We start from the raw sequence: 27,495 nt of genomic DNA on the forward strand, positions 1-27,495 counted from the left end.
AGAAGCATAAATACCATCTCAGTTTACAGGAAATCTGCTTGTGTGACATGAGGCATTCCAGAATGGGACAACATGGCCCAGTATACTATTTTCTGAATTTCTGGTTGGCACACTTTGACTGGATACTTTTCTTCTGCACTGCCTCCCGTAGAGGAATTGTTGACACTGGGCCTTAAGTTATAACCTGAACAGTGCCCAACCAGAACAGATAGCACATGTATACCTGGATTTAATGTAGGCCTTTATACTAAATAAAACTAATACAGTTAATTGATATTCTGCTTGTTCACAATTATTATTATTGTTTCTATAAATAATGCTGCAGCAAGAAAGACCCCAAGTAATTGACAGGCAGGAACACAAACTACTGCAGCTAAAACAGCTTGTATTCAGCAAGTGATTTGTGTCACTGGAATTCCTTGCCATTGCCTAACAGTTTAAATATCCTAAACTTGAATTGTAAGAAAAGAACAATTAGAGACTGTAACCAATAAGAGGTGACTGTCTTACTGGGATAATGCATGCTTTATCACTGCCATTAAAATATAGCACTTTATAGAACATTTAAATGTTAGATTTTAGAAACAAATTCCTTTTTCTTTCGACAAGTTACATTAACTGTTATAAAAAATGAACACAGTAGAGCTTTCAGATAAAAAACTCAAGCTTAAATAGGTTTATACTTGAAACCTTCATGTTTCAAGTACAACCCATTTAATGTTCAGAACTTAAGCTAGGGTGTTTGTTCATATCATTAAAATTTGAAAGACTCATGGATTTTACAGGCTCCAAACAATTCACTCTAACAGCAAGCTTTTTGACAGAGGTTAATACTGATATTCTTCCATGAGACAAGCTCCAGTGATCTGAACTGTTACCACGTTTCCTTCTGATGAAAGTCAGAACCATGTGCAGCTAATCTTAGCAAGTAAGATGTTGTAGACATAACAGCTCCTTTGAGCTAAAAGTACCTCTTTCTTTGTCTGGCTTCTCAAAGAAATCACACTGTTTACTCTGACAACAAAAATAAACACAAAGGGAGCAGACTATTTTTTTTTTCAGTAAGTTTGATAACATTACTTGTTAACATTAAAACTGAGCTGTGGTACTACAGTCCATTATTTTTTACATGAAACTTTAATTTTACCTATAAACTTTAAAAAACTTTTCTAAACTTTTATAAACTTTTCATTTTACATATAAAGTTTAAAAATTGAACAAGATTTCACACTTGCATACCAGACTTTAATATCATAACGCACATAGCATATCTCAAGAGGATTTATGTCCAATTAACAATATTTTTAAAGTTTCTAAAGGTAATGTTTCACTAACCTTTTCTGATGAAAAGAATGATTAAAAGACTCTGGATAATGAAGACTTGTCTTAATAAGATTAGAAAGCTGCTCTGGTGTTGGTCTTGCAGGTACCAGTGCATTTTCTGGTCGAAAAAACTTTAAGAGAACTGTTTCTGGTAGTTCCTAAAACAAATTGAGAATAACACTGAAAATAGTAACATAAGGTACAAGAAATCCAGTCAAAGAAGTTACAATTCTCCATTATGAACTATAGCTCATAAGGAAAACAAGTTTGCAGTATCATGAAGCTCACATTTTTTCCAAGGTGGTTTGTATTTAAGCATGCTGGACAAGGAACTGATATGACTTATCTATTACCCTCTTTTGAAATAGATTTCACAGTTGCTTATGAAAACACTATCTGTGCAAGTTTCACAAAAGCACACTATTGTTGCAGTAGTTTGCTAGTGCTTGGGTTTGGCTTCTAGGGAAAAGGGACAGCATTTACACTGTTCCCTGTTCAGCAGCTGTACCTAACAACAAAAAAATTCATCACCTGCCCTAGGAAGTTCAAAACAGGAAAGCCAATGCACAAGTTTCCCAGAAAAAATCTAAAGTAAATCAAATAGAAATATACAGGAACATGTGAACACTACCAGAAGGATTGAATAACAGTTTCTTTGACACTGCATAACAAGCAGTTGAAAATATGAAAGTTACCTTTTGTCTCCAGCTGAAAGCCCAAGACAAGCTCTAACACACTACTTGGGATTCCCCCAACCCTTTGGATGGAATGAGACTCTGAAGCAGAAATTAAGTGATACAGAAAGCTGCAACCAGCCTGCATTTGGTGCAGCATTTCTAACATAATCTAATCTTGTTTGTGAGCAGGATTTATTCAGGAAGGGGCTGCCCTTTAGGACATCCTTATGAACCTATTCTGCAGAAAATCCATCTTTAAAGGAAAAAAAGAATTTGCAGCAGTAAATGTCATTGCCTACAAAAAAACCACATGAAACAAGATTTTTTAAAAGCCACCAGTAAGTTGGTACAATATAATAAAGTTAATACTTTTCATTAAAAGGTGATAGATTGTACCTTTTAAGTTGAAAAGGAGCAGTACAGGCAATGAAACCTGATTTAAAAACCAAACACACTGGGCATTTGGAAATGTGCATGAACACCTTAGTCACTGTGCTGATAATACCAGGAAGACACCAAATGTTTTCACAGGCTTGCAAATCTTCCCTTTGAAAGGAAGGGTATTTCTTTCAAAAAGTAATTTGAGAAGAAAAAAAGATAGATTCCATAGTAACAATAAAATATATTTTAAGTGTTGAATGAATTTGGTGTTTCCATCCTACCCTATCTAACAATGCGAACTGACAGCATGAAACACAGCAGAGATTATAAGTTTTCATTTAAATAATTCTCTCCCCTCAAATAATAGTTCAACCAATTTTCAAGGCTGCCATCAACCACACAGCAATATCCTACATAGTGCAGTTTGCCCTAGAATCAATTACCTGTTCCAAGTCCTCCCAATCAGAATTCCCGAGTATTTTTTTAAAACCCTACAAAAGACAAATACGAATATTTACCTCTAAAAGTAGACAAGAACATCATGAAATGCAGCAGAAACATTTACTGGTGAAAGTGTAGAGTGCTGTTAATACTTCAAACCTTTAGTTCTAATATTACACCTCTGATGAAGGACTGGAAAGCAGCAAAATTAATCATTTTCCAGCAGAGCTAAACCTTAATCCCAGCCACCTTCTGGGTGTTAAGAGTCAGAAAAGATGTCTGTCTCTCCAAGTTAGCTGCTCAGACTCTAGGCTTTTTGTGATTGTGTACCTAGAACAAAGGCTAAGATATGACATTTAGCCAATTTTTCTTTTACCTAATGAATGGTAGTTCAAACAATTAAGGACTTCCAAACAATAACCAAGAAGATGTGCATGCAGATCAGAAAGCTACCTAGAGACTGCTAATAAATGCTAAGTTTTATGGATGCATTAAACTCCTGCCCTCCTCTGGAGCTTGTGAAATTGGATCAAGGCTTTAAAAAAACCAAACCAAAAGCCCATACCTACTTGGCACCCATAACTTCCTGTCAAGAATATACACCAAGCAGTAACAGCTTTATGCTCACAAACAAAGCAAAAGAAAAATCAAGAACTGAACAGGTGATATTCTGTTGCTGAACTCCTTGATTATCAGCCCAAGCGAATTATTGCCTTGTAAAAGGGGAAAAAAAAAAGAATTCTGACACCTAAAATCTGCTTTCTGACCCAGTGTGGCTCTTTGCAAAGCCTCCAGAAGTGTCACAAGCTCCAGTAACCAGCATAAGCTGCATACAAGAAAGCCACATCAACGGTTAGGATTGTCCCTTTCAGAAAACAGTTATGGTGTAATTTTAGTGTCTCATCTATACAAACTGGTAGAGGTAGAGAGGCTTGACTGGAAGACGAGTGTGTGTTTTTGTTATTGTTTTACATTTTATAGCTGCATTTTAAAGCTTTTTCGGTTTTGCCTAAAAATACACAACAAGCATTAGCACCAGAATGACAGTGCTCCCTCAGTTATGTTCCAAGAGCTACAAACTGCACAACTGGTGCTTGGAAAGTTGTTTTCTGTTTTTAGAAAGCTTCTTGTTCCCCAAAGCCATTTACAAAGGCCACTCAAATCTAGACAAAAGATTTCTAATTCAAGTAGAATAATCTCAATATCTGCACTTATATGTGTTACAAGAAAATCATTAGAGTCTGGTATTTTGTTACTTTGAAATAGCTATAAATCATCTCTATATACACTTCTGAAATGGTGCTTTAGTCATTCAAATCAGCTTCAGCTCTCTTCTGCAATTATATTTAGCTAAAAGTTGAAAAAGCAATATTTTAACAATTCAAAGCGTCTTAAATAAATGTAACAGACAGATCTACCCATAATACATTCCTCAATATCTCAGAATGCATTTTCAAATTTAAAAGTTCTTCCCTTCCATCAGATGGACAGAAGTGATGTTATCTTCACATACAGTCACTTTAAAAGATTTTTATACTCAGTATTATACAACCTAAAGTTTTCCATTCCATAAACAATATTCTTAGAGACTTGGTCAATGTGCCATTAAGCACACTAGAAAAAGGTAAGCACTGCAATTTGATTTCCAAATTGTACAGCAAATCAGCATATTTGCCCCATAAACCACAAGTCACACATAGCCAAAAGGATTGACATGCTCAGTCAAGTATGAGGGACCAGTATGCACAGCACAGAAGAAAACCTAAACAGGAAACACTTGAATGGAGCTAAGCGTAAGTAAAAGCAAAATATATGAAAGCAGAAGAATAAGAGTGAGACATCTAAATGATGTGCTTTACTCCCTTTCCCATTTTAGATCTGAGAATTTCCATTTTAAAACCTCAGTTTTAAGTTGCTTCCTTCAACATGTGATTTATCTACATTCATTCTAGCTCTCAACTTACAGAAATGACAACTCCAGGAACAGTATTTTACTGATATCAAGAATAATACATTTGAAAACAGTTATCTTCAGCTCTGCAGTCCATCATGACAATAATATAAGCCAGATCTCCCAAACTGGTACTGTATCTGCTCCATTAATTGATACAACAGAATGAAAAATATGTATTTCAGCTCTTGATGTTGATTTACCCTTAAGAACTTTCCTTTTCCTCTACTGACATGGTTTAAGGAAAGTCTTAAATCCTTACAACAATCTCCGTTTTATTCAAGCATCTCCTCCCACGTATTCTGTAAAGAAAGTCCTGAACTAGCAAAAGATGTCACTTCCAGTAATAGGAAAAATAGCTACTTAAACCTTACCCTCTCCTACATTTCAAGAATTCCTGCTTCCAACCAAACTGTTGCTGACTCACTAAGCTGCATGTATTTTAAGAAGCTATCTTACATAAAATTATCATCTCTGCCTGCATCCATTCTATACACATTTTATGGATTTTACTTTGGGCTAGCACTGGTCTAATTCACAGGACTAAATGTGCAGTCCTGAAACACACCTGGAAAGGATGGATGCTATTCCCAACATTCCAACATTCAAATAACAAACCTCTAGGCTGCTTCTCACCTTCCATCGGTGTGAAGTCTTTAAAAACCAGAGGTGTGCCAAATGTCGTATTGCTTCCACTATTACTTCCATCCCACCATATTACACTGCATTTTTCTTTTGGAATCTTTTGGACTGAATCCACCAGTTTAGAAAAACAGGGAAGAGAGCAGCAAGAAATAATATTAATCAACAGCCCTGACTGTGAATGGATGTTTAATGCATATGAAGTCCTTTAATGCATTTTTGTCCTTTCACTAATTTAAAGCAGAAAGGTCAAGAAGAGACAGAGTACCTGTATTTTAGGTGCAATCTTAAATTGACCTTCAGTTAAAACTACCTCATTCCAAAAGCATGCTTCAGAATAGAAACAGAACCTATAGCAGTCAAAAAAAAACCAGCCATGATTTACAAATACTCAGCTGAATTTATAAGTGAGGCTTTTATTACTTGGCCTGAAATGGATCTATTCAAATGGATCAATTCACTGTACTTACACCTTATGTGATTATTTTCTTCATATATTGCTGCCTGTGACTATTAACACATCACTTTGTGGCACCTTCTGATTCAAGGCAACAAATTATATTTAGCATTTTCCCCCTACCTTTAGCCAAAGGACATTTTTTCAAAAATACAAATGAGAGGAAGGGTAAGAAGATAAATATTTTCCATATCATCCAGAGAGATTTCTATATGAAACTAATAAACACTTTAACAAAGTCAATATTCTGTAAGTGTTCCTTCAGCACACTACATGTTATGACTCCAAACTTCCAGACCATAAAAGTCTAAGTAGTTCAGTCACATCTCCTGGTAGGCCTACTGTGTCCAGTAGCCTATGCTCAAAAGTAATGCTATTTTGTTATACAAAAAAAATCTCTAGTGTAAACAACAACAAAAAACATCTGTATTCAGTGACAGAAAACCAGCTTTAAAGTCATTGCTACTGTAGTGGTTGGAATGAAAAAGGATTAGTATCTCTAGTTCTATTTTGAACAAACATGGGAAGAGAAGGGAGCACATGAATTTGAGCATCAAAATACTTGTATAGAATTTTACTGTTACTTACCTTTTTAATATGATGGTACATATAGAAATTTTACCCAGCCTTTCCCCAAGCCCCACTGTAACCAGAGGTTATATCTTGATTTTATCAAATACTACAGCAAGTTATGCTACTGCGATACTGGAAACCCTGTATACCTGCACCGTGCTGTCTGTTCCACCTCCTTGTTGGGCATTAAATGTCCCACAAGGAACCAAGCAGAAGTAACCACCCATGACTGTGGCTCAATCAGCAGTCTAACACCTTACAGACATATGAGGATGAATTTATGTCAGTTCACCCAACTACCAATCTACCAGCTACTGCTGGAACAATTTAAACATAACACTGCTAAAGAATATCAATCTCCTGTTCTTCACTACAGTGCTTTACTAAGGTTTTGTTTCCCCGAATAGTAGTAGCTTCTGTGAATCCAAACTACATATTTATAAACTGGCAAAGAGTTAATCTGATATACACCACAACTGACAATGTAGTAGAAGCCAACCAGTACAGAGAATTTAACCAAAATATAAAATTAGTGATCTCATTTTGTTCAACAGAGTTATTTGATTAATTTGGCTAAGATTTGAGCCATTTCTCAGAGGACTAAAATAAATAAAGGGTGGGGCAGGGGGGCAGAGAGGAATTTTGTTCATGTTTCCTCAGTGTCCATTGTGAGACTGTTCTTGGGCTGGGGATAGCTGTTTGTGGCTGCCAAAATTCCTTTGCTGGATAAAACGGCATGAAGCAAAAGTCAAGAAGAAAGTCACTGTAGGGAAGCAACAGTCACAAAACTCAGCAATAAATGCAGACAGTGGACTCTTGCATCCTAGGTGACACCCTGTTCAGAGTCTGGAATTACTTTTTTTTTTCCCCCCCCAAATCAGAGCAGCCCTCTATCATTTATGAACTGGCAACCCACATGTGTTGGTAAAAAGCATGCACCTCCATCTCCCTCTGCTGTCAAGTCCTCAGAAAACAACCAACTTCAACACTGTCAGCACAAGGCAAATCAGAAACAGTCTAGAGTAGTTTCCAACCCTGTTCATGACTTAAGAGAATAAATACAGACTTACAAAACAAAATTATACACTGAAAATACTAAATCAGAGGTCAAGTCTGAGTTTGGGATTTTCTACCACTGCTCCCCCCCGCAGCTTTTCACCGCTTGTGTCATTCTAAAAGAGCAAGATAATTCAAAGACAATATACAATTCTTAAGAGATTAAGTACGTTATTTTCTCTATCTAGCCTAATTTAATTCTATTTTGGCGAATCTTTTAATTCTGAAATGTGAACTGAATGGAGTAAACTGCTGCAAAGCCATAAAACAATTAATTAGTTACACCTCACCTCCTACCTCAGAGCAGTCTATCTGCTCTCCTCACACTATTATGATCCAATTAAAAAAAAAAGTAGTATGTGAGAATATGAAATTTCTCAATTCTTAGAAGTCCTGAGATCACAGGTTCTTAAAATTCATGCTAACTCTAGGCTTTGGTTATCATGAGGACACAGAATTTACATGTTTATTAAAAAACAACAACTAATTACTCTTATAGCAGATTTCAACTGCATGACAATGCAGATGCTTTCTTGCTTCCAACCAAAGTACAGAATGCTTCAAAGGAAGTGTGCTCCTTATACTCAAGGAAGTGAGTACAATAATCAATGTAGAATCTATATGAAGATAGTTGTAATAAAACCTGATGAGAAATGGATTTTAGACAGAGAATGCTAATATAGTAGCTTATATTCCTAAAAAAAACATTGAGAATACATACAGATCTCCTTGTTGCTGGTGGCAGGATGAATTCCTTTAATTTGAAATTGATTGTGATACAGACAAATAGAATTCCAGTCAACAAGAAATGTAAATTTCTACCCATACCCTATTCAGTCTTTTGTTTATTTTAGGATGCAGATGTGATTCATTTCTATTTTCTCTTCCTATTCATTTGAGAATCTGAACTTGATGAAATCAGAAGCTCACAGTATTGTGTCCCCTACCCTTAGATGTCTACAGTGTGATCTACTGTTCTACATATACATTAAGACAGGGAAAGTAATACGTGAGGAGGCAGTTGTCATTAGATTATACAGCCTCTTGCACTGCTCAGCATAGCTAGAGTACATGTGTGCCAATTCCCATTTATTTCATAGCACAAATACCTAAGTGGAAAAAATTAGCAATGTACAAATACTTAAAGGCTGATGAACCAAAGCCAAATGCACAGCTTCAGAGTAATTCACTACTTGCATTATAGTATGGTATTTATAGGAAGACATTTATCTTTGTTTTCTTGACAAAATTAGTACATAGTACTCTTTGCTGCAACTTTAAGAGTTCACTAAAAGCTATGTATTATGTTTGCAATACTGGTCAAAACATTAAGCATGGCACCAAACCAAAAGGGAACAGCAATATGCTGCTCGGGAGAAGTCTAAACAAGCACAAGATTTATTTCCTCTTATTCTGAACATCCACATAAAATGAATTTAGTACAGATGTTTTTACAGAACCTTCTCTGTAACTTCCATAGTTGTTATCAATTTATGTACCAGAAGACAGCCACTGGTTTCTTACAGATGCTGTTTTCTTTCATCAAGCAAAACAACTATAAACTTCACCATTTTACTATTAACTTTGTTATGAAATAAACATTACCTTTCATACTGTTAACAAGTTTCTAGTTCTACCTGAAATACCAGAGAAGAGTTTACTTCAACAACAGCTCACCAACATGCTTACCTGCATATTGCTTTTCTCATGTTTCAACTGGGCCTGGCTAGCTCAATACAGAAGACTAAGCAAACCTGGAGTCAGTCAGCCTGAATTATTTAGTAATAACACATATCTGACAAAGATTCTACAGAAGCTTTCACTTACATACTAGAGAATTCATTAAGTCTATTTAGAGAAAGAAGCAATTGTAAAGGAAAACTTCACAGTAGAAGATTACCTGCTTCTGAGGAAATGAAAAGGCCTCCTTCCCAACTGTGTTAAGGGCAACATGATGCTGGCCCTCCAAAATAAGCTGCTTGCTGTCTTCCACAACATATGCCTACAGAATATAATACAAAGGCATTTGCAACCCAGAAACTATCATAGGATTCATAACACAATTACTGAGTGCTCCTTAACTTAGGTGGAACATGCTGTACTGATCAAAACTTAGAAGCTAGCATGGCATAGTTATGCCAATTTCCACTGCTTCAAATGAGACTCTCTTCTTCAAAGCAGACTGGGTCACTCTCACAGTTCTGTAAAATCAAGCATTAATAAATCTCTTAGTTTAAGATTTCATAATTTTCTCTTTTAAAAGAGAAATCAGAAGAACTGGGTGCATCCAGAGTAATGTAAAACCATTTAGGGACACTTATTACAGTAATAGATACTATCTTTGCTTACATCATTATAGTTTGATTGTTTTCAGGAAAAAAAAAATCACCCATAAATTTCATATGTATATGCCTGAAAGTTCAGGATGCCACATTAAATTCTTTTCTAATGGTAATGTTTCATGTCCAAATTACCACAAAAGCCACAACCATACATACCTTCCACAGTACCACAATGTTCAAATCAACTTCACTGCATCTTTGTATCAATCTGACTGTTTCATCAAATGATTGTTTCACTGCCCTTTGAGATGCATGAGTATGAGATTGCACATGTGTTCTTTTAAATTCAGAGGATAAGCTTTGGAAAAAAAAGTCTGCACAAGGACTGGCTGAACTTATTATCTACAAGAGAAAAAAAGGAAGGAAGTGTTCAGAACAGGATGTGAGCTGACTCAAGTTGCTCTAACAGAGCTCATCATTGTAGCATTTTTTCCCAGTGGGCTTCCCTTTGCAAAGCTACAGGATGCCAGACACCTTGGTTTCTGTGCTTGACCTGTTACAGATCAGCCTATCTAAAGGGCTGCTAAAGGTAATATAGGGAAAACAGAGCTATAATTTGCTAGTTTAGAACTACAAATACCAAACTTGGAAATAGGAGCTTTGATTATTACCACAAAGCAGGCTACTGTGATATATCAAGTCTATTAAAGAGAGCTGAAGCATCCAACTAAGTCACACAAAAGTCATTTCTGCTTACTAATATTTTCCTCAGCTTAGCTAGAATTATTTATCTAAGTTAGGAGCATACACTTTGCTAGCAATAGCAAAGACAACAGACTGCACAGCACATCCCACAGATACATGGAACAGAAGCACTGTGCTGTCACGTGTACCAAGCTCTTCCAACACCAAAAGCCTGGTTAAGAGCAACAGCAATGATACTGTGTCCTGTTGGAGACAACAGGATAAGCAAGCAAATTTAGCTTCACAACCCCTCCCTTTCAAAAATGCTCGCTTTTCCAGAATATGCTGTTGCAAAGTTGCTAATTACTGCACTAGCAGAATGCTGATGCCCAGGGAGAAAATCCACATTTGAAGCCACTGTTCAGAAGGGAAGATTCCCTCCCCATCTCCCCACTATAATAAATAATAAAAAAATCTCAAATATAAATATAAATCAAATATAAAAAAAAATTATAATAAAAAAATCTCAAGGAAAGCTAAAGTTCCTGTAGCTCAGATTACAACTCTAAAAATGCACAGGTGGATTATCTACTTCAATTTATATGCCTATGAAATGAAATGGCAGTGAATAGGTTTTCTTTGGCTTTAAAAGCTGAATAAATACAGGAAAAATGTATGCTCAGCATAAAATAAGCAATCTGTCATTCAACTGATTAAATCCACTATGCAGATTTTTCACCTAATGCAAGTGGCCTACTTTGCTCAGGTTTTGGAACAGCATTTGTAGTACCAAGATCATTTACTGAAAGGATTATTCAATATCTGTATGATTAAAATTATTAGAAGATCATGGTAGCCTAGAATCCTAGAAAAATCAAACAGACTCCTTGAATCCACTGCAACCTCCTGTAGTTTTGAAATTCTGGGACCAACATCCATTAGTTTTCCAGTTTTTCAAATAAGCTGTAATTAGAATTTTTAACCTGTCTTAGTAAATGTATAATTAAGAACAAGAATCTGATATCTGCAGGCCTCTACTAGAAAACTAAAGGGCTAGGATATATTTAAAATAACTACTCCAAAGTTATTTTGGAGTTCAGCTGTGGAGCTGGGATCCTAATATTCCTGACTACACACTAGCCTAGGTTACCTTACCACCTCTTTGTCCTTTCACATGACAGGAACACATTACACAAGACAAAATATGCAGTTGTACCCATCCACCTACCTGTTCATTTCCAAAGACAATATCTGCAAATGTGTAATTTTCTAAGGAATAAAAAGAGAAAGCTGTTTTAGCATCATGAGAACTCACAACTTCAGCCTACAGTATCCAAAATAGTATTTTTTCAAAAAGTTACCACATTCAGGAAAAAACCCACCTTCTGAGTTTTTGCATCTCGCTGCTTTAAAACACAATTTTGCTCTCTCTCTGCTAGCCACTTTAGTATCTGAAAGAAAAAGGTGGCAAGATTTTTTTTCACCCTCAGTATAATCAGAGTCCCTTAGACATAAGTCACAAGTCTTGAACATTCACAAACAGGAAACACATGATGACATTCAACAAGCACAGCTAATCAGGCATAGCAATGGCACACAACACAACTATATTTCTTGGGCGGAAAGTTATCAGCCACACCACACATGGATTTCTCTACATCACAGAATTTACCTGCAAATTAAGCTTGTTTTTAAAATTCATTACATTTGAGTAAGTCATCTGTAAATATACATTTCTTGAAATATAACAAAATAAGAGCTTTAGTATTTTTGGAATGGACAAAGTTATTGGAAACTATTCTGAAAGCCAAATTCAGCTCCTTGTAAGATTCTTTAAACTGTTTTTATCAGTCAGAAGCTAGATTTGCCATCATTTTGGTGATAACGATACACACCTTTGTCTCCAGAGATGTTAACAGATTTTTGAAGTTTCCAGTGCTTGCTATTGCTTGAAACTTGCACTATATGAAATTCCTTAACACCCGTCTCACTCTATGGAACAGACAAAAGTTACGTCAAAGAAAACCAATCACAACTGTGATGTGCCACATTGCACAGTGTGTTCACTGCAAGGTGGCACAGTTAGAATCTAAATTTAACTCATTATTCACACCACTCGTAACACACAGTACTTAGAGACAAGGAGAGATTTAAGACCCACTGTAAAGTAATGCAACAGTCCCAGATCACAGCAACTTCCAATTCCAGTAAACAAAGCCACACAAAGAAGAAACAAGGATTCCCCAGAAAAAGACCCATAAGCTAGTATTTTAGATTAAGAATAACTTAAAAACTAGGCTTCTTAACTCCAGTGCAGAACACTGTCCACAAGGCAACTTGGTTTCTAGGATTATTTTAGAAGCATTGGTTTACCATAAATCCTAGAAACTCAAGATCTATTTTGGGTTTACATATATACAGGATAAAATGTAGCTTTTGGAGTTGGCTTCCTTTCTTGTAAAGAGTGAGGTGGTAGTGGAAAAATAAGCCTCACATTGTTAACTTGGTAAGTCCTTTATAAAAACATTCCTCCCTCCTTAAAGGGGTGGACAATATTCAGTAAATGAAGAAAAAAACCAGAGTATTCACACCTTTAAAAGAAAATGACAAATCAACTCAGTGATTACCAACTAAGTGTCTATGAATTCTATGAACATTCAATTCAGTTACCTTGCTTTGTGAGTGAAAAAATGGGAGCAGCTTTACCAAGAAAATGAGTAAATTTAAATTAGCATGGTTTGAAAAACTGAGTATTTTCATCTGTTTTAGTAGTCAACAGACATATCTGTATTTGGATTATAGTAGTAAAAATGTCTTTATAGTTTGGTGATAAATGTAAACAGAGAAACTTACTTCAAATTGGAGCTTAAATTCTAACTTTGACATTACCACTAATTCTACCAGTGTTTTCACTGAAAGGGGACACAGTTCTGAATTAGACAACCTTGGAAGCTGAGATCAAGAACATTCATCACCTTGGAATAAATCTTCCTTGAAAGACTATGAACTATAGTCTTGCATTATGATTAGTATAGAAGACTTTCAGAGAGTTAGGATATTTACATTTATACATTATACATTTATACATTTTACATTAATACTCTTTCCAACAGTAACTGAATGATCAAATATGCAAGGTTTATTTTTTTTTTGTTTGCAAAGTTACTGTAGAAAAACTTGAGTCTTGGTTCATATCTGCTGAGCTTCAGGACCGTATTATTACTATTAATACAAATAAGAACTTACAGTATTGATATTTTCTACATCCACAAAGAGCAACATGTTGTCCCCTCTGCCTTCTTCATCCCCAAGTGCATTACTTCTGCAGACAGTGGCCCGAACATGCAGAGACCGACTCGTACAAATAACTGCAGTGTGCCTTAATACTCTGTGACTAGGAAATGGAGGAGAGAAAAGAGAAAAAAAAAAAAGACAACATTTTGAACAACCAGGACTGCCCAGAACATGACACCAAGAAATTTAGCTTTTATGTTTGTCAATATTAACGCCATTAGACAATTTGTTCATTCCAACCAAAGATACACTTTTCACTGAAGATACCCTATCAAACATACTTTATTTTTAACCATCTTTCTGCATGGGTAGGTGCTCTTTAAACACACAGTCTCAGCCAGTGTGAAGTATTGGAGAAAAAGGTTCAGGTGTTATTACCATGAGGAAAAACACTTAAGAAATGTTTCAGATGTAAGACAACTGGCAGAGTAAAAGTGAACAGACATGTATTGGCACACAGATATCATTAAGCTATTTAATGCCACCAAATGCTCTGGAAAAGAGTTTCTGAGTAAGTCAGAGAAAGACCACTACTTAGCCACATCTCTTGCCATAAATATTTACTAAAAAGCACTTAAGAATACCACTGCATTCAATAAATTTCCCTGAAAAGAGAATCAAAAAAAAAGAGACTCAAACCACAGCTACCCTGCCTATTTCTAGGCATGCTCAACCTCCAGGACAGCAGTCCCTTTGTGATATATTCCTGCTTTTCTAAGGATGAATTAATCTTTACAATTCCATTCATAGACACCATCAAAACATATAAGCTTTTCCTATATAGAAGCTTTTAGTTACCATAACTTCCACTTGGAAACATTTTAGAAGCATGTAAAAGTTTGATACACATTACCTACTAAATATGTTGAAATATGTGACACTTGGTTTTGGGAGGGAAAAATCAGTGGCTTCCTAATTCACAATATCATAACTACAGAAGAAACTTTTAAGTTTTGCAGTTAATATTCAGATATACAGATATCTGTATAGCTTTCAAGTGGCACAAATTGCATAATTTTTGAATACTTAAAAGCTATCCTCAGTCTACGAAGAGCACTGTTAAACCACAGCAGTTCTCTTAAGTTCCCCTCAAAACCTCAGTACAGTAAGGAACACGTACATTACTCAAACAACCCTCTGCATCTCTCAAGTACCTTTTTCTGAATACTATGAGTTGTAAGGGGAAAAATTCCTTATTCCTACATACTAGCTTAGAGCCAAATTAAATGCTAACTTTGGTATTTCAGAAGCTACAGAAAAATCTAAACCAAGGGTGCATTTACATGACTTCAGTTTTGAGAAATGCTACTGATCCACTCTCTCAACCATCTTCAACTTACTCTGCTTTGGTTTACACCACAACCAGTCTCACAGCACATGAACTTTGTTTCTCTCTCAGAACTAGCCTAGAAAACAAGCTTCAGCCACAAGAAGACATTCTGTCCACCTTACTAGAGCTTATCTGAAGTAACCATGGTACAGACTTCAAGTGTACAGGTTTAGGCTAGGATAATTAATTTTCTTCACAGTAGCTGGTAAGTTGCCATGTTTTGGATTTGTGCCAGAAATAATGTTGACACAGGAATGTTTTTGTTATTGCTGAGAAGGGCTTGCACAGGATCAAGGCCTTTTCTGCTCCTCAACCCAGCAAGCACGCTGGGGTTGCACAAAAGGGTGGGAGGGGACACACTGGGACGGCTGATCCCTAACTGACCACCAGGATATTCCATACCGTATGGTGTTATGCTCAGCAATAAAAATAGGGAGAAGGAGAAAGCAGGGCCTGATGATGTATCTTCCCAAGTAATCATTAAACTTGATAGAGCCCCCTGTTTCTGAAAACCTGCCTGCGCACAGGAAGTGGTGAATGAATTTCTTGGGGCTGTTGTAGCTTGTTGTGTCAAACCTGACTGTGGACTCAAGATGGTCCAAAAAGGACCTATACAACAGCATGCAAGTCAAACTTCTTTTTGGAGGGGTTAAATACGAATATCCTTCATCACAATACAATTACTAATCAAATTTTAACAATAAAATCTTTCATTCAAGGTAGACAAGATTTTGTTTTATAAAATGTAGAAACAAATCACCCTATACTTCAGAACATTAGTTCCAGACGAACTAAATACAAAGGTTGTTTTAATTCTATTAACCCTCCTTCTATTAATTTAATAATTTAGTATTTTAATAATTTTAGTATTTACTACTTCAATAAAAGCAGCATAGGCTATACAATTTCCTATGGAAATTAGATCATATAGTTGAAAAAATATTGCTTAGAATATCAGATAACAGGCCATTTTCACATCATCACAGTGAATGAGAGAAATTCAGTAATATTTACTTCTACCATTACAATCACAGAATTACAGAATCTAATGCGTTTAATAAGTATGACAGAAAAGATAGTTTAGAAGAACTTACCACATTTTTGAGTGCTTTTTAATACCTTCGTAGTAAAACAAGAAGTTAATTTCATGAACACCTTCTTCATCTGGTCCCCGTAACCACATTGGCAGCTGCACTGAAGCCCCAGGAAGAAGAACAGCATCAGGAAGCGGAACCTGTATTACCTCAGGTGAATCTCCCGTGCCAACCCCAAAGTCTGCAGAAGAAGCTGAAGACAGCAGTGCTGTTCGCACAGAGGTAGGATCTGTCACAACAGTCTTGTAAGCACTACAGTTCTCAGAGGCTGAAGGACTTAGTGGTGTTAAAACAGCAGTATTTCCACCAAAAGTGAAAAATTCTGGATGCTTGGACACGACCTTTAGTGCAGTAAGAGGACGCTTGCTTACGTTCACAAATTCTACATACGCTTTTCTGATTTCTCCACAGAGAAGCCCTGTAGGAAAATTTATAAAAAACACCTGTATGGGAAAGAAAAGGAGAAAATAAAAACCTGAACACTGAACCAAGCTGGGAATGCCAGGAAAACAACCATTAATACAAACTATGCTGCTGCCTAGAGCTTCTTATGGGGAAGTGAAGAGGGAGGTGCAGATCTCTTCATCCTGAAATCCAGTGATCAGACATGTGGAAATGGCTCAAAGCTGCACCAGGGGAAGTTCAGACTGGACAGATGCATTTCTGTATAGAGAGGGTGGTCAAACAGTGGAATAGCTTTCTAGAGAGGTGGTCGATGCCCCAAGCCTGACACTGTTTAAGAGGCATTTAGACAAAGCCATTAACATAGTGTAACTTGGTCAGGCAGCTGGACTGGATGATCACTGTAGTCCCTTCTAGCTGATCCATCCCACTCTGTAGGCCCCTGTCATTAACCAGTTACCCAGACCATTTTAATAACCTTAGAAAGGAAAAGCACTGTATTTTAATTAACCAGCTGGAATAACTTTTCTAGATGAATGGCAAGCAAACAGAAAAAAGTTTCTTTGCCTGTCCCCCATTTACCTTAAAATCTGGCTAATAAAGCTGTTGCTAACTAAAATTCTAAAGGGAATATAGCAATTTCAGGAGGATACTAATTTTGAGGTTTCAAGTTTTAACTGAAAAAAACCCACACAAGTTTGTCACTGACAGATCAGAAATTACCTGGAAAGATTTAGGCATTGTTAAAATTATATTTATAAAGTGCATTCAGTTATTTTCTCTAAACTGCCAAGAGGAAGTAGCTACATACCTCTAACAAAGGCATTTCTTCTGTAATAATGGGATCTAAACGTCGATCAGGTCCATATTTAATTGATGTTTTTTCCTCTTTTGTGTTATTAAGTCGAGGTCCTTGGATTTCTAAATCTTGTCGTCCTCGTACAGATAACCCATTGGAAACAAACTTTCCTGAAAATATTTTTAGAACTTTTGTTTAGTTGGGTTTTTTTAAGTAATGCCTGACTTTGTCTCTAAGAAATGATCCGAAGCTCCCAATCCAATCTCAAAAGTTAATTTTTGTTATTGGGCCGATGCGGTGTTCATTGATTAAGCAGCACCACCAACAAAGAACTATTCAAAGCTCACAGTCACATGACACATGGCTAGTTCAAGTTCCAACAGCCAGTGATCCATTGTTGTGGACTTTCTCTGCCCTTCAATAGTTTGACTAGAACTGGAAAGGAAGTGGCAGACACAGTGCACAAAGTTGATGCATTCATTTCCTTTCCCAATTTCTGACAGGCTGGAGAAGTCACTTAGAGGATTATTTCCTTTAAAGACAGCCACCACTTTCCAATGTTTTTTATTCAAAAGGTTTCCAGCCTCTAAGCAAGCTTTTATTTCATTCAGACACTTTCACGTGTTTTAATCTCCATTTCATCTAACAACTAGATTCTCCACGTGAGAGACAGTTTCAGATGAATGATTCAACAAAACGGATTAAGTAGCATGCAATTAATCGATTAATGTAAAAGAAAGAGAATTCAAGATGCTAAAAAAAAAAAACTATCAGCCAAATTTAAATTTAGGAATCTCTAAAAAAGTCTTCAGTGTAACATTTAGACAAAAGTTGAAAGTTAACAACGCAAAAAGATGTGGAAGAAAAATTAACAGCAAGAGAGTCCATGGAAGTTGTTACAGATTCAACATGGCATAGATGGAATATTTACATTTTGATTTTTTTACTGGTTTCAAAAATTCATCAGATTTAAAAGGAGCAGTAACGTATTGATCTGGCATCCTTCCTTGTGGGATTCCTACAACAGCCAATTTGTTCTTTTCCCATTTAGTTGTTTCTCTTATTTCTTATTTCTACATCCCTATCTGATGGAAGGCCTTGTATCATGGCAGTCAAACACTAGACACTAGAATTTAGTTCTACTCTGCAGAAGCCATGTCTCCTCCATCCAGAAACACACAATTTAAGGTAATAATACACTTACCTGTCTGTAATCCAATAGAAGGATCTATCCCATCTAATGACACAGCACCTTGAACACTGCCAAGATTATAAACGACTCCCAGAATATGTAGCTCCCCTGTTTGATGGGGAAAGAGCTTTAGTCTTGCCTGTGGAGATATGTTAAATTTTTGTTGTTGTTGCTACTAGAAAGAAGTATTATTACAGTTAAATGTTGAATTGCTAAACACACTCACAGCTACATTTACTTTATAGCTGTGTCAGCTGTAACTGCAACAGTAAATATAGATCATTAATACACACAGAATTCACCAAACCAGTTCACAGCTGAGAAATGCTCATTACATTAGAAAAAAATCCTTAAAGTTAACTTTCACTGTGATTAACAGGGGCAGAATCACAGAATGATTGAAGCTGGAATGGACTTCTGGAGGTCATCAAGCCCAATTTGCCTGCTCAAGCAGGGCCATCTAGAGCCAGCTGCCAAGACACCACCCAAAGGGCTCTGAACATATCCAAAGATGGATACCCCACAATCTCTCTGGCCAGCCTGTGCCAACTGCACAAGCACCATCATATTTACAAAATAAGTAAGTGTTATAAATTAAGTTATAAATGTTTCCTGATGTTCAGGAGTAGCCTCTTGTGCCCACTGTTTCTGGTCCTGTCACATTTATACAAAGTGGTAAGATATATGAGGTACTGGAATTTCTCATTCAGTCATGTGTTCTGTCAGTTTAGTGTTAAGTTCAGATCATAACAGGTCTGAAATGCACACTAAGTGCAACACTAAAACACTTTTTTAAAACAAAGTATAGTACTTACCACTTTTGTCTCCTCACTATTTATTAAAAATTCTGCTATTGCTTCAGTTCCTACCATATCTTCATCACACATACCCTGAAAAGAAGAAACAACTCTTTAGATACTATTACTCCTAGGCAGAGAAAGTGCCATAAATAATATTTCCAATACCCTTCCTAAACTGCTCAAGGGAAAAAATTATACAAATTTCCAAACAGTTAGGAAAAGCAAGTGCTGCATGCTCAGCTCCTCAGCATTTATGAATTAAAAAAGCAGCTTGAGAGCTCAGTAAACATTTATTTAAGAGAAATTTAAGATTTAGCACTGTAAATTGGAACTATTCCCAGTCTGTTTCACGGATATTCACAAAAGTATTTATCACACCATTAAAGTAGCAGTTCAGATCAGAACAGAAGGGAACGTGAGTGAAAGCCTTGAGACTTAAATGATGTGGAATCATGTTTATAACTCTGGTAAATACTTACAGCACCTTTAGAGATCACTGTGTTCTCAATGTTTTGGCCAGGAAAACAAATTATTTAGGAATTTACTGTACTACTCAGTATTAGAACCAATTAAAACCTTTAAAATCTGGATGTGATACAGTCCATCAGAGCTTTTGGCATCAGTAGTTGAAGTACTAAGTCAAACAGTAGCACAACAGCTCATCTATAGTATTCAAAACATTAATTTTTAATACAATAAATGTTCATTTCTCTTCTAATCAAAATATTAAGATGTTTCTATTTTATATAAGCACAGTTCTTCAGAACACACATTTCACTATGTATAGTGGCTCAAATAAGAAAAGGGTATATTTGATAATCTACCTACTGACACGCATATTTGCAGGTCAAGGCTAGTGTGACTCAAAATAGGCGTAGCACATATATAATGAAATCTTGGAAGTATTTTGTTTTGCATTCAGCTTTACAATACACATTAGAATTTTTTGCTAACTTGGCTGCTTTGTGCCCTACAGATCTAGGAAAATCTAGATAATATAAAAATTATTTCAGTAGCTACTATTTTTCTTGCTTTTTTTTTTTAGTTTACACTTAAACCTTCATGTTTAATGTTTATGCTTAAATGTTTTCATACTACAGAATTTTGAATACTCAATATATACTCCATACCTGCAGTTGTTTGGTTTGGAAATGGATGAAGAAAGAGTAGCTTTCCTTACCTGCTCTTTTGTTTCTCCATCATGCTTTGCACTGAAGTCTTTAGGTTGAAACTTCCACAGCAATGAGAGGTCAGTCAAAAGAAGTGGAACTTTCAGAGGGTTTCGGAAGGACACTTCTACAGTTATTGGTTCTATCAATAAAGTGCACAAAAATAATGACAACAGGCTTTCCCCACCACAATCTGAAGGCTGTCTCGAAGTATTCACATACAAACAACTTGCACAAAAATGTTGGTTCAAATATCTAATAAGACAGGAAATATTAATACAAATTTATCTCAGTTGATTTCTGTAGTGTAAAAATCTTAACCTTACCTTCTATCACAGCAAGCGGAAATTTGGAGTTATCTGAGTAGCGATTTAAACAGAACTGGGTTGGTTGAAAGTTTGAAGGTATTGTTCCTTTATTTATCACAGACACAACCTGCTCCTCGAGCTCCTTCCACTGTTGTGATGATTCCGAGTCATACTCCTGATCCAGGCTTACGTGCGTAGCTGCCTGCTTTTCACCTGGGAAGAGAAACGCGGTCTTAAAGGCAAGAACTGTGATGTGCAATAGCTGCATCAGAAGGTTGCACTGGCAGTTTGGTATCTAACTATTCTTAAAATATTTTAAGTTCTAGGTCACTATAATTCTTATGCTGCAATTGATTTTAAAATTGAATTGTAGGACACCTTGAAATACACACATTGAAAACAACACTGAGAATAATTTGAACATAGTTCAATTTGGATACCACAGCATTCCAAGATTTTAGCAAGCTACATAGTATACTCAGGCTACAGATCATTTTTATTTTATAATGGACTACAACCCCACAGTACAACCTTGGATTATATAAGAATTTCCACTCAGCTTTCTTTACGCTCAGGAATCAGAGTATTTCACATATTTCATCCTAGAGGAAGTTAACTGTAAAGCTAATTTGTAGCATTGCCACTAGCGTCCTGTTTTTGCTACAACAATAATAATCCCTTTCATGAAGTTCATTACAGACCTGCATTGAAGCTTTCCAGGTGTAAAAAACAGTGACAGTCCGCACAACCACACACACAGATTTCATATTTACACAGGAAGTCTGAAAACATCCAGCCAGTAGATATTAAGCTCAAGCTTTTCTTTTGAAATATTTTTAAGTTACCCAGGCACTTTAGATTTACATAATGACAAACTTCTTTTAAATGGCACCAATTCCTGCATGTATTTTGGTTCCTTAAAAAAGGGACTTGAAACTGTTTACTTAAAATTTTCTAACCTTCTGCTGGTCGTCGATCATGGCCAAAGAAAACTCGAGTTGCTGAGCTGTTAATATATGGTAAAGGAAGCTGTGGTAAGGGACCATCAGGTGACAGCTGGGTTGCATTCTGGAATAAAGGAGAAAGAAAACCAGTGTCATGTACGTTACCAATGGCTGAATGATAAGGAAGCCAAGTTAAAAACACTCAATGTTTGAACAGGGAGTACTTTTAAGATGGAATAAATAATTTCAATTAGCTGTTTGACAGAGTGTTTTTTTGCTTTAATAGGAGTTTGAAGTTTGCAAAACCCTTATGGGAAAAGGAGAATTATTTTAATCCTGAAATCTAATCACTACCATGGTTGCATTGCTTTTACGAGCTTTATTTGATGCAAAGCTTGACTCTCTAACTCAGAATTTGATAAATTACATTTACTATCCCACCACCATTAAACAAGACTCTCACCAAACTGAGCTGTGGGTTCAAACACCAGCCTTTGAGTAAGGTCTGCCATAACTTAAACACCACAGAAATCTGTTCATAACCTTTAAAATACAGTATCTACATGGCTGCATATTGTGTGGCAATATCAGCACTGAACACCCCATGATGTATATGCTATACTGCAATCCAGAATCACCCATGACCTTAAACACAACTCAATGAGTCACTTGATCCATCAAATTCTATCCTTATTAAAGAATTAAATTCACTATATGGATGATGACAGAGCTACCTAGTCTTTAATAAACATGTATTATCAAAAGCCCTCAAAATCATAAATTGATCAAAACAGATCAGTTTCCTCTAAAAATACATGAAACTTATCACAACTACAATTCAGCTATGACCCTCAAAAAGAAGACTTTATTGTAATAAAAACACATACATTACTGTGCTAATAACCCATACTTATACCCATCTGTGAAAGTACTACACACGTGAAATGCAGCATGTGCGGGTTTTTTGAAGCCCCAAGTAAAAAACTGAACTCATCAACTAGATTAAAAGAAAAAACCCAACCCTGGAACAAAGTAGATAAAACAGAAAATCATTTAATGATTTAATAGAAAATTGGTGGTAGTAGAATTACTTATTACTCAAGAAACAGAGACAAGGAAGTAACTTACCTTATAGACATAAAGATATTCTCTTAAAAAAGCTCCTTGCTGAGCTGGAGGTTGTTTACTGTCATTGATCAAAATATGCCTGAAGGCAGACACAGCATTGTCCAGCTGACGAAGTGTAAAGGACTGACGACCGATGGTGAAATTAATGTGGTCTTCTGCAAGAGACCAGCCCTTCCCTTTGTAAACCTGCATGGCTTGACAGTAGCAACGTAAGGCATGTTTCTTCTGCAAGAAAAAAGGTAATTTGTCAAATTATCCCGTTATCCACTGACTGTAATTATAACATTAAGAAGACTGAACAGTAAGTCAGAAAAGTACTTTTTACCACATCCCTGCCACTATGCAAACTGTAATGTTTCAGAACTATGCCTCACAGAATCTGGTCAATACTAATCTAAGCATAGAAGTGCTTGTTCCTATACTACAGAGCCTGGCCTCCAGATTAAGTTCACATTTTCAAAGACTATAGTAACAGGCAGTAAGTTAGAAAAGCAAATAAGAAAAAAATTACTTTTAAAATAGTGTTTGAAGTTCCTTTACAACTGACTGCTAAATTCTACAGAGCTCTACTGCCAAGCCTCAGGACATAAGCTAGATTTAATACATCTCATTCCACCCAAACTGAACTTTCAGTGTGATACTTTCAGCCAACTGTTGTTCAGTGTACGTATCTGGGACAAAAATCCATGCCAAGAAAACCAACAAAACACAGCCCTACATACAAGAAAAATTACCAATCATCATATCAGCCACTGGGAGATAGATGGCCTGATTCCAGTCAGCTACATAGTTCCTTTCCTGTACATATATCAGGATGCAGGCATTCAATCCCAAGTCTAGGTATTGAACAGCTGTATAGACATTCACTGTACAGCTAAGTCTCAGCTTCTAAAAAATGGCAACAGCATTCCCTTACAGCACTAACGGGCAAAAAATCTAATATATGTTCACACTGGTATGGTGATGACAGCAGAGTAGAAGCAGTAAATCCTTAACATGAGCATGTACTAGTGACACTTTACTCCTACTATTCCTCACATCACAGATGCCAACAATGCAAAAATATTTTTTTTAGTCCTTACCAGGACAGTGAGACTGAGATTAGGAAGGGTGGGAGAAAATCCCCAGCCAAGACCACAGGGCTTTGTTCCAAACAGAATTTGATACCTTGGTTCTCCTGTATTATTGTCTTGCAATACCAACCTCAGCAGGACTCAAGCACAAGCTGTCTTTACAGAATATATCCCACAACTAATGCAGAAACAAAGCACAAAAGTTCTATCCAAAAAAGTTCATCTACCACCTTTAGAGCTGCCTGCAAAGGAATGTGAATGGGAGTAAAAACAATCTGTATTTCTTTAACTGCCACTTAACTCTAACAGCCAAAGAGATATTTTGGTGTGTCATGTAGTAACTGTTCATGCACCTGCACCTCCAATAAAGAACATGTATTTAAGTCACCAGGAAAAACAAATATTTAAATTTTGCTATTATTCTAATAAACTGAGTTTAACAAATAATTATCTCCTGCAATTCACTCTTATCTCAAGAGTAAAAATATTCCTTTGCCCAAAAAAGCAAAATTACTGTGTATAAAATGAGACCCAGAAATGAAAACACACATCACTTAAATTTCAAGTCAGTGATCTTCAGCATTACTTCAAAAACAGAAGTAAAAGGCTAGGGCGATCAATCCAGAAATCATTTTCAGAAGATTACAGAACAGAATACTGCAGACTAACATAGAAGTGTCAGAAGCCAAGCATCTTTTTCCAGACTAATGACACACTTAACATATTTTTCAAAGTATCTAATACCAGGCATTCTTTCCATATGGAAAGATAATACTTACCTGCCCTGCTTTACTAAATCTGTGGCCAGCCAATATCATATGAAATGCAAACTTTCTAACCATGGGACTTTTCATGTTTATAAAACAATGGGCTGCCTGCTCCAACAGGAGAGCACTGCGAAGATCTGAATCCTGTTTAAAAGGAAAAAAGAGGAATTAGCCTGAGTTGAATAAAACCATAAAGGTAACAGTGGTCTTCTTTTAATGCTAAGAGGGACAGTAACTTGTAAGAGTTCTGTGAAGTTGAAGATTCTTTTATATGCAAATATTATATACATATGTGAGCACATAAAAATAAAACTAAACGTATTTTTCAATAGCCTTCAATACCATCATATTCTTATTTCTTCCAGTGAAGCATATATGAACCTGTTTCAGTATGAGTAACAAAAGTATTTTCTGCTTTTTCAATTACTCAGGCTACAGTTTCAAACACCATTATCTCTGAAGCACTCTCCCACCTTTTCCCCTCCCTCCCCTGCAGATATTAAGGCTAGAACCAAAAAACAAGACCTCTACCAGGATGACTGAAAAATACAGGGAGCAATGAAACTTGGTAAATTTTTATCATGTGAACCTTTCGAACATATTGATTTCTTTATGTACAATTCCTTACTACTGTATCCTTCTCTTCTTCTGCCAAGATACATCTATATTACTTTAACCAATCAGAACAGAATCTGCTTGATTTTACCACAGCTGAACTCCATGCTATCAGTGATGCTCAAGTATGTATATTGACTACAAATATACTCTGAGACACCAGTATAGTATCCTGTGAAGATTTTCCTTGCAACAACCAAAATGCTCCACAGGCATACTATGTGCAATTTTAAGCTATAAAATGACTGTGCAAAGCTAATAGCATTTAAATTCCTCGCTTAAATATCTTAGGCTGCTCTTGTAAACATTTGTAGCAAACTTAAGTTGAAAGGGAAAGAATGAAGCTACAGAGACACTTGAGAAAGAAAATTACAGAACTAAACAGATTTATTCCATGCTTAAGTGGTCCAAGGAAGGTCTCAGAAGCATCATGTTTGGTGCAGCTGCCCATGAAGTCAGAACCACCAGTTAAGACTTCCCTCCAAGCTTTAAAGGAGATGCTACACTATTACTGGAATTACATTTTTCTTCACTCCTTTTCAAGCAAGATAATTCCTGGGTTAGAAGCTGATTCCATGGTTAATTTCCACCAATTAATGAAGTGTAGGTTTTCACTTAGAGAGTAAGGTTCTAATGATTCATACCAGCTGAGCTACAGTAATGCCTTAGTTGCTTAAACTATAGAGAACTTCTGATTATATATGGGATAGCATCCATTATGGCTCTGGCAAGCCATGCTAATACTTTTAATACGTGAGTTTGTAAACTACACCATCCAAGAGCTAAGTAGATATCAAAGAAAATTAGTTACAAAGCCAAAGACAACATATTTAGTATGGTTAAGGAAGTCAAGCATGTCATTTGACTAGAAAAATAATAACTGTACTAGTTCCTTCACTTACAGTGTACACAGTTTTCTTCACTTCATGCTTTATACCTGTTCATTTGCTACCTTTGGCTAGAAAATATTGTAGGACAAGAATCAGAAGGTAACCTAGAAGTGTTTGGGTAAGAAAACAAATAGTGAGAGGGCAGAAACAGAAAAAGCTACTAAGTTTTACCTCACTGGTCAAACGAATCAGAAGAGCAGCTGCCTCTGAATATTTGCTTTGACTTTTTAAGATTTCAGCACTAAGAAGTACACAGCGTTCAGCCAGAACCATGTTCCTAAAGTAAAAACATGCATTTATTAATAAATATTTATCAAAATAAACCTCAGAGAACTCAAATCTTACTGATTTTCTACACATGGCATCAGACTGAGGTTCTGTTGCTTATTCTTCTTAAAGCAAAATATATGAAAGTTCACTCCCCACAAAACAACCACATACAGACTGACACATTAAATGTTCAATCCAACTATAACAGGAGCTTTATGAAAGTCAAAGCTGGAGAGCATTTTTATAACAGTATTGTATTTGTAAGAGTACCAAATAAAATGATCTGATAAACAAGAAGTCCAACAGCTAGAAGCAAGTTGTACCGGCAAGTTGTACCTGTGTACAGGTGCCCACCAAGCTGCTCTGTTACACCCCCTGCTCAGCAACACAGGGGAAGATCAGACTAAAAACCTCATGTGCTGAGAAAGGGACAGGGAGATTACTCACCATTTAGTCATGGGCAAAACAGTTTTATTTTGGAGAAGATTGAATTAATTTATTGAAAATTAAGAACTGAATAGCACAGTGATACATAAAAGCAGAAATAAAACACCTTCTCCTGACAAATCCTCCGAATTCTTCTACCTCCTCCTGCCTACAAGCAGGGCAAGGGAACAGGGAAAAAGAGCTGTGGTCACTTCATAACATTTCTCCTCTGCTGTTTCTTCCTCCACATCCTCCTTCCCTGTTCCAGTGTGGAGTCCCTCCCACAGATGCAGTTCTTCAAGTATTGCATGTATCCTTTTGTGCAGTGTACAGTCCTTTAGGAACTGTTTCAGTGTGGTTTCACCACAGGTCACAGCTCCTGACAGCAACCTGCTGTGGCATAGACTCTGTACAGACTACAGCCACCTTCAGGGTACATCCACCTGAATGCTCTGGCATTGGGACAGGCTACAGGGTAGATCCCTGCTTGCCCATGCACCTCCATGGGCTGCAAGGAAAAATCTGTT

The 27,495-nt window shown here is 36.4% G+C and overlaps 1 protein-coding gene across 4 annotated transcripts in view; it reads right to left on the reverse strand.

The window, feature by feature from the left end:
• TRAPPC8 (trafficking protein particle complex subunit 8) overlaps positions 1–27,495 on the reverse strand; it is a 51,611-nt gene that overhangs the window by 3,370 nt on the left and 20,746 nt on the right. For 2 of the 4 annotated variants that reach the window (XM_053979000.1, XM_053979011.1), the window contains 18 exons: positions 26,444–26,549; positions 24,780–24,911; positions 22,928–23,152; positions 21,815–21,923; positions 20,874–21,068; positions 20,559–20,689; positions 19,394–19,468; positions 18,591–18,717; positions 17,399–17,556; positions 16,186–16,628; positions 13,714–13,861; positions 12,363–12,459; positions 11,850–11,918; positions 11,696–11,736; positions 10,000–10,185; positions 9,402–9,503; positions 2,825–2,872; positions 1,336–1,481 (listed from right to left, as the gene is read on the reverse strand). In XM_053979000.1, coding sequence (XP_053834975.1) covers positions 1,336–1,481; positions 2,825–2,872; positions 9,402–9,503; positions 10,000–10,185; positions 11,696–11,736; positions 11,850–11,918; positions 12,363–12,459; positions 13,714–13,861; positions 16,186–16,628; positions 17,399–17,556; positions 18,591–18,717; positions 19,394–19,468; positions 20,559–20,689; positions 20,874–21,068; positions 21,815–21,923; positions 22,928–23,152; positions 24,780–24,911; positions 26,444–26,549 — 2,538 coding nt within the window. The remainder of the gene's footprint in view (positions 1–1,335; positions 1,482–2,824; positions 2,873–9,401; positions 9,504–9,999; positions 10,186–11,695; positions 11,737–11,849; positions 11,919–12,362; positions 12,460–13,713; positions 13,862–16,185; positions 16,629–17,398; positions 17,557–18,590; positions 18,718–19,393; positions 19,469–20,558; positions 20,690–20,873; positions 21,069–21,814; positions 21,924–22,927; positions 23,153–24,779; positions 24,912–26,443; positions 26,550–27,495) is intronic. The other 2 variants (XM_053979006.1, XM_053979015.1) reach the window with 1 other exon arrangement.

The sequence above is a fragment of the Vidua macroura genome, chromosome 1 (genome assembly GCF_024509145.1).
Source record: "Vidua macroura isolate BioBank_ID:100142 chromosome 1, ASM2450914v1, whole genome shotgun sequence".
In the NCBI taxonomy this organism is placed as follows: domain Eukaryota; kingdom Metazoa; phylum Chordata; class Aves; order Passeriformes; family Viduidae; genus Vidua; species Vidua macroura.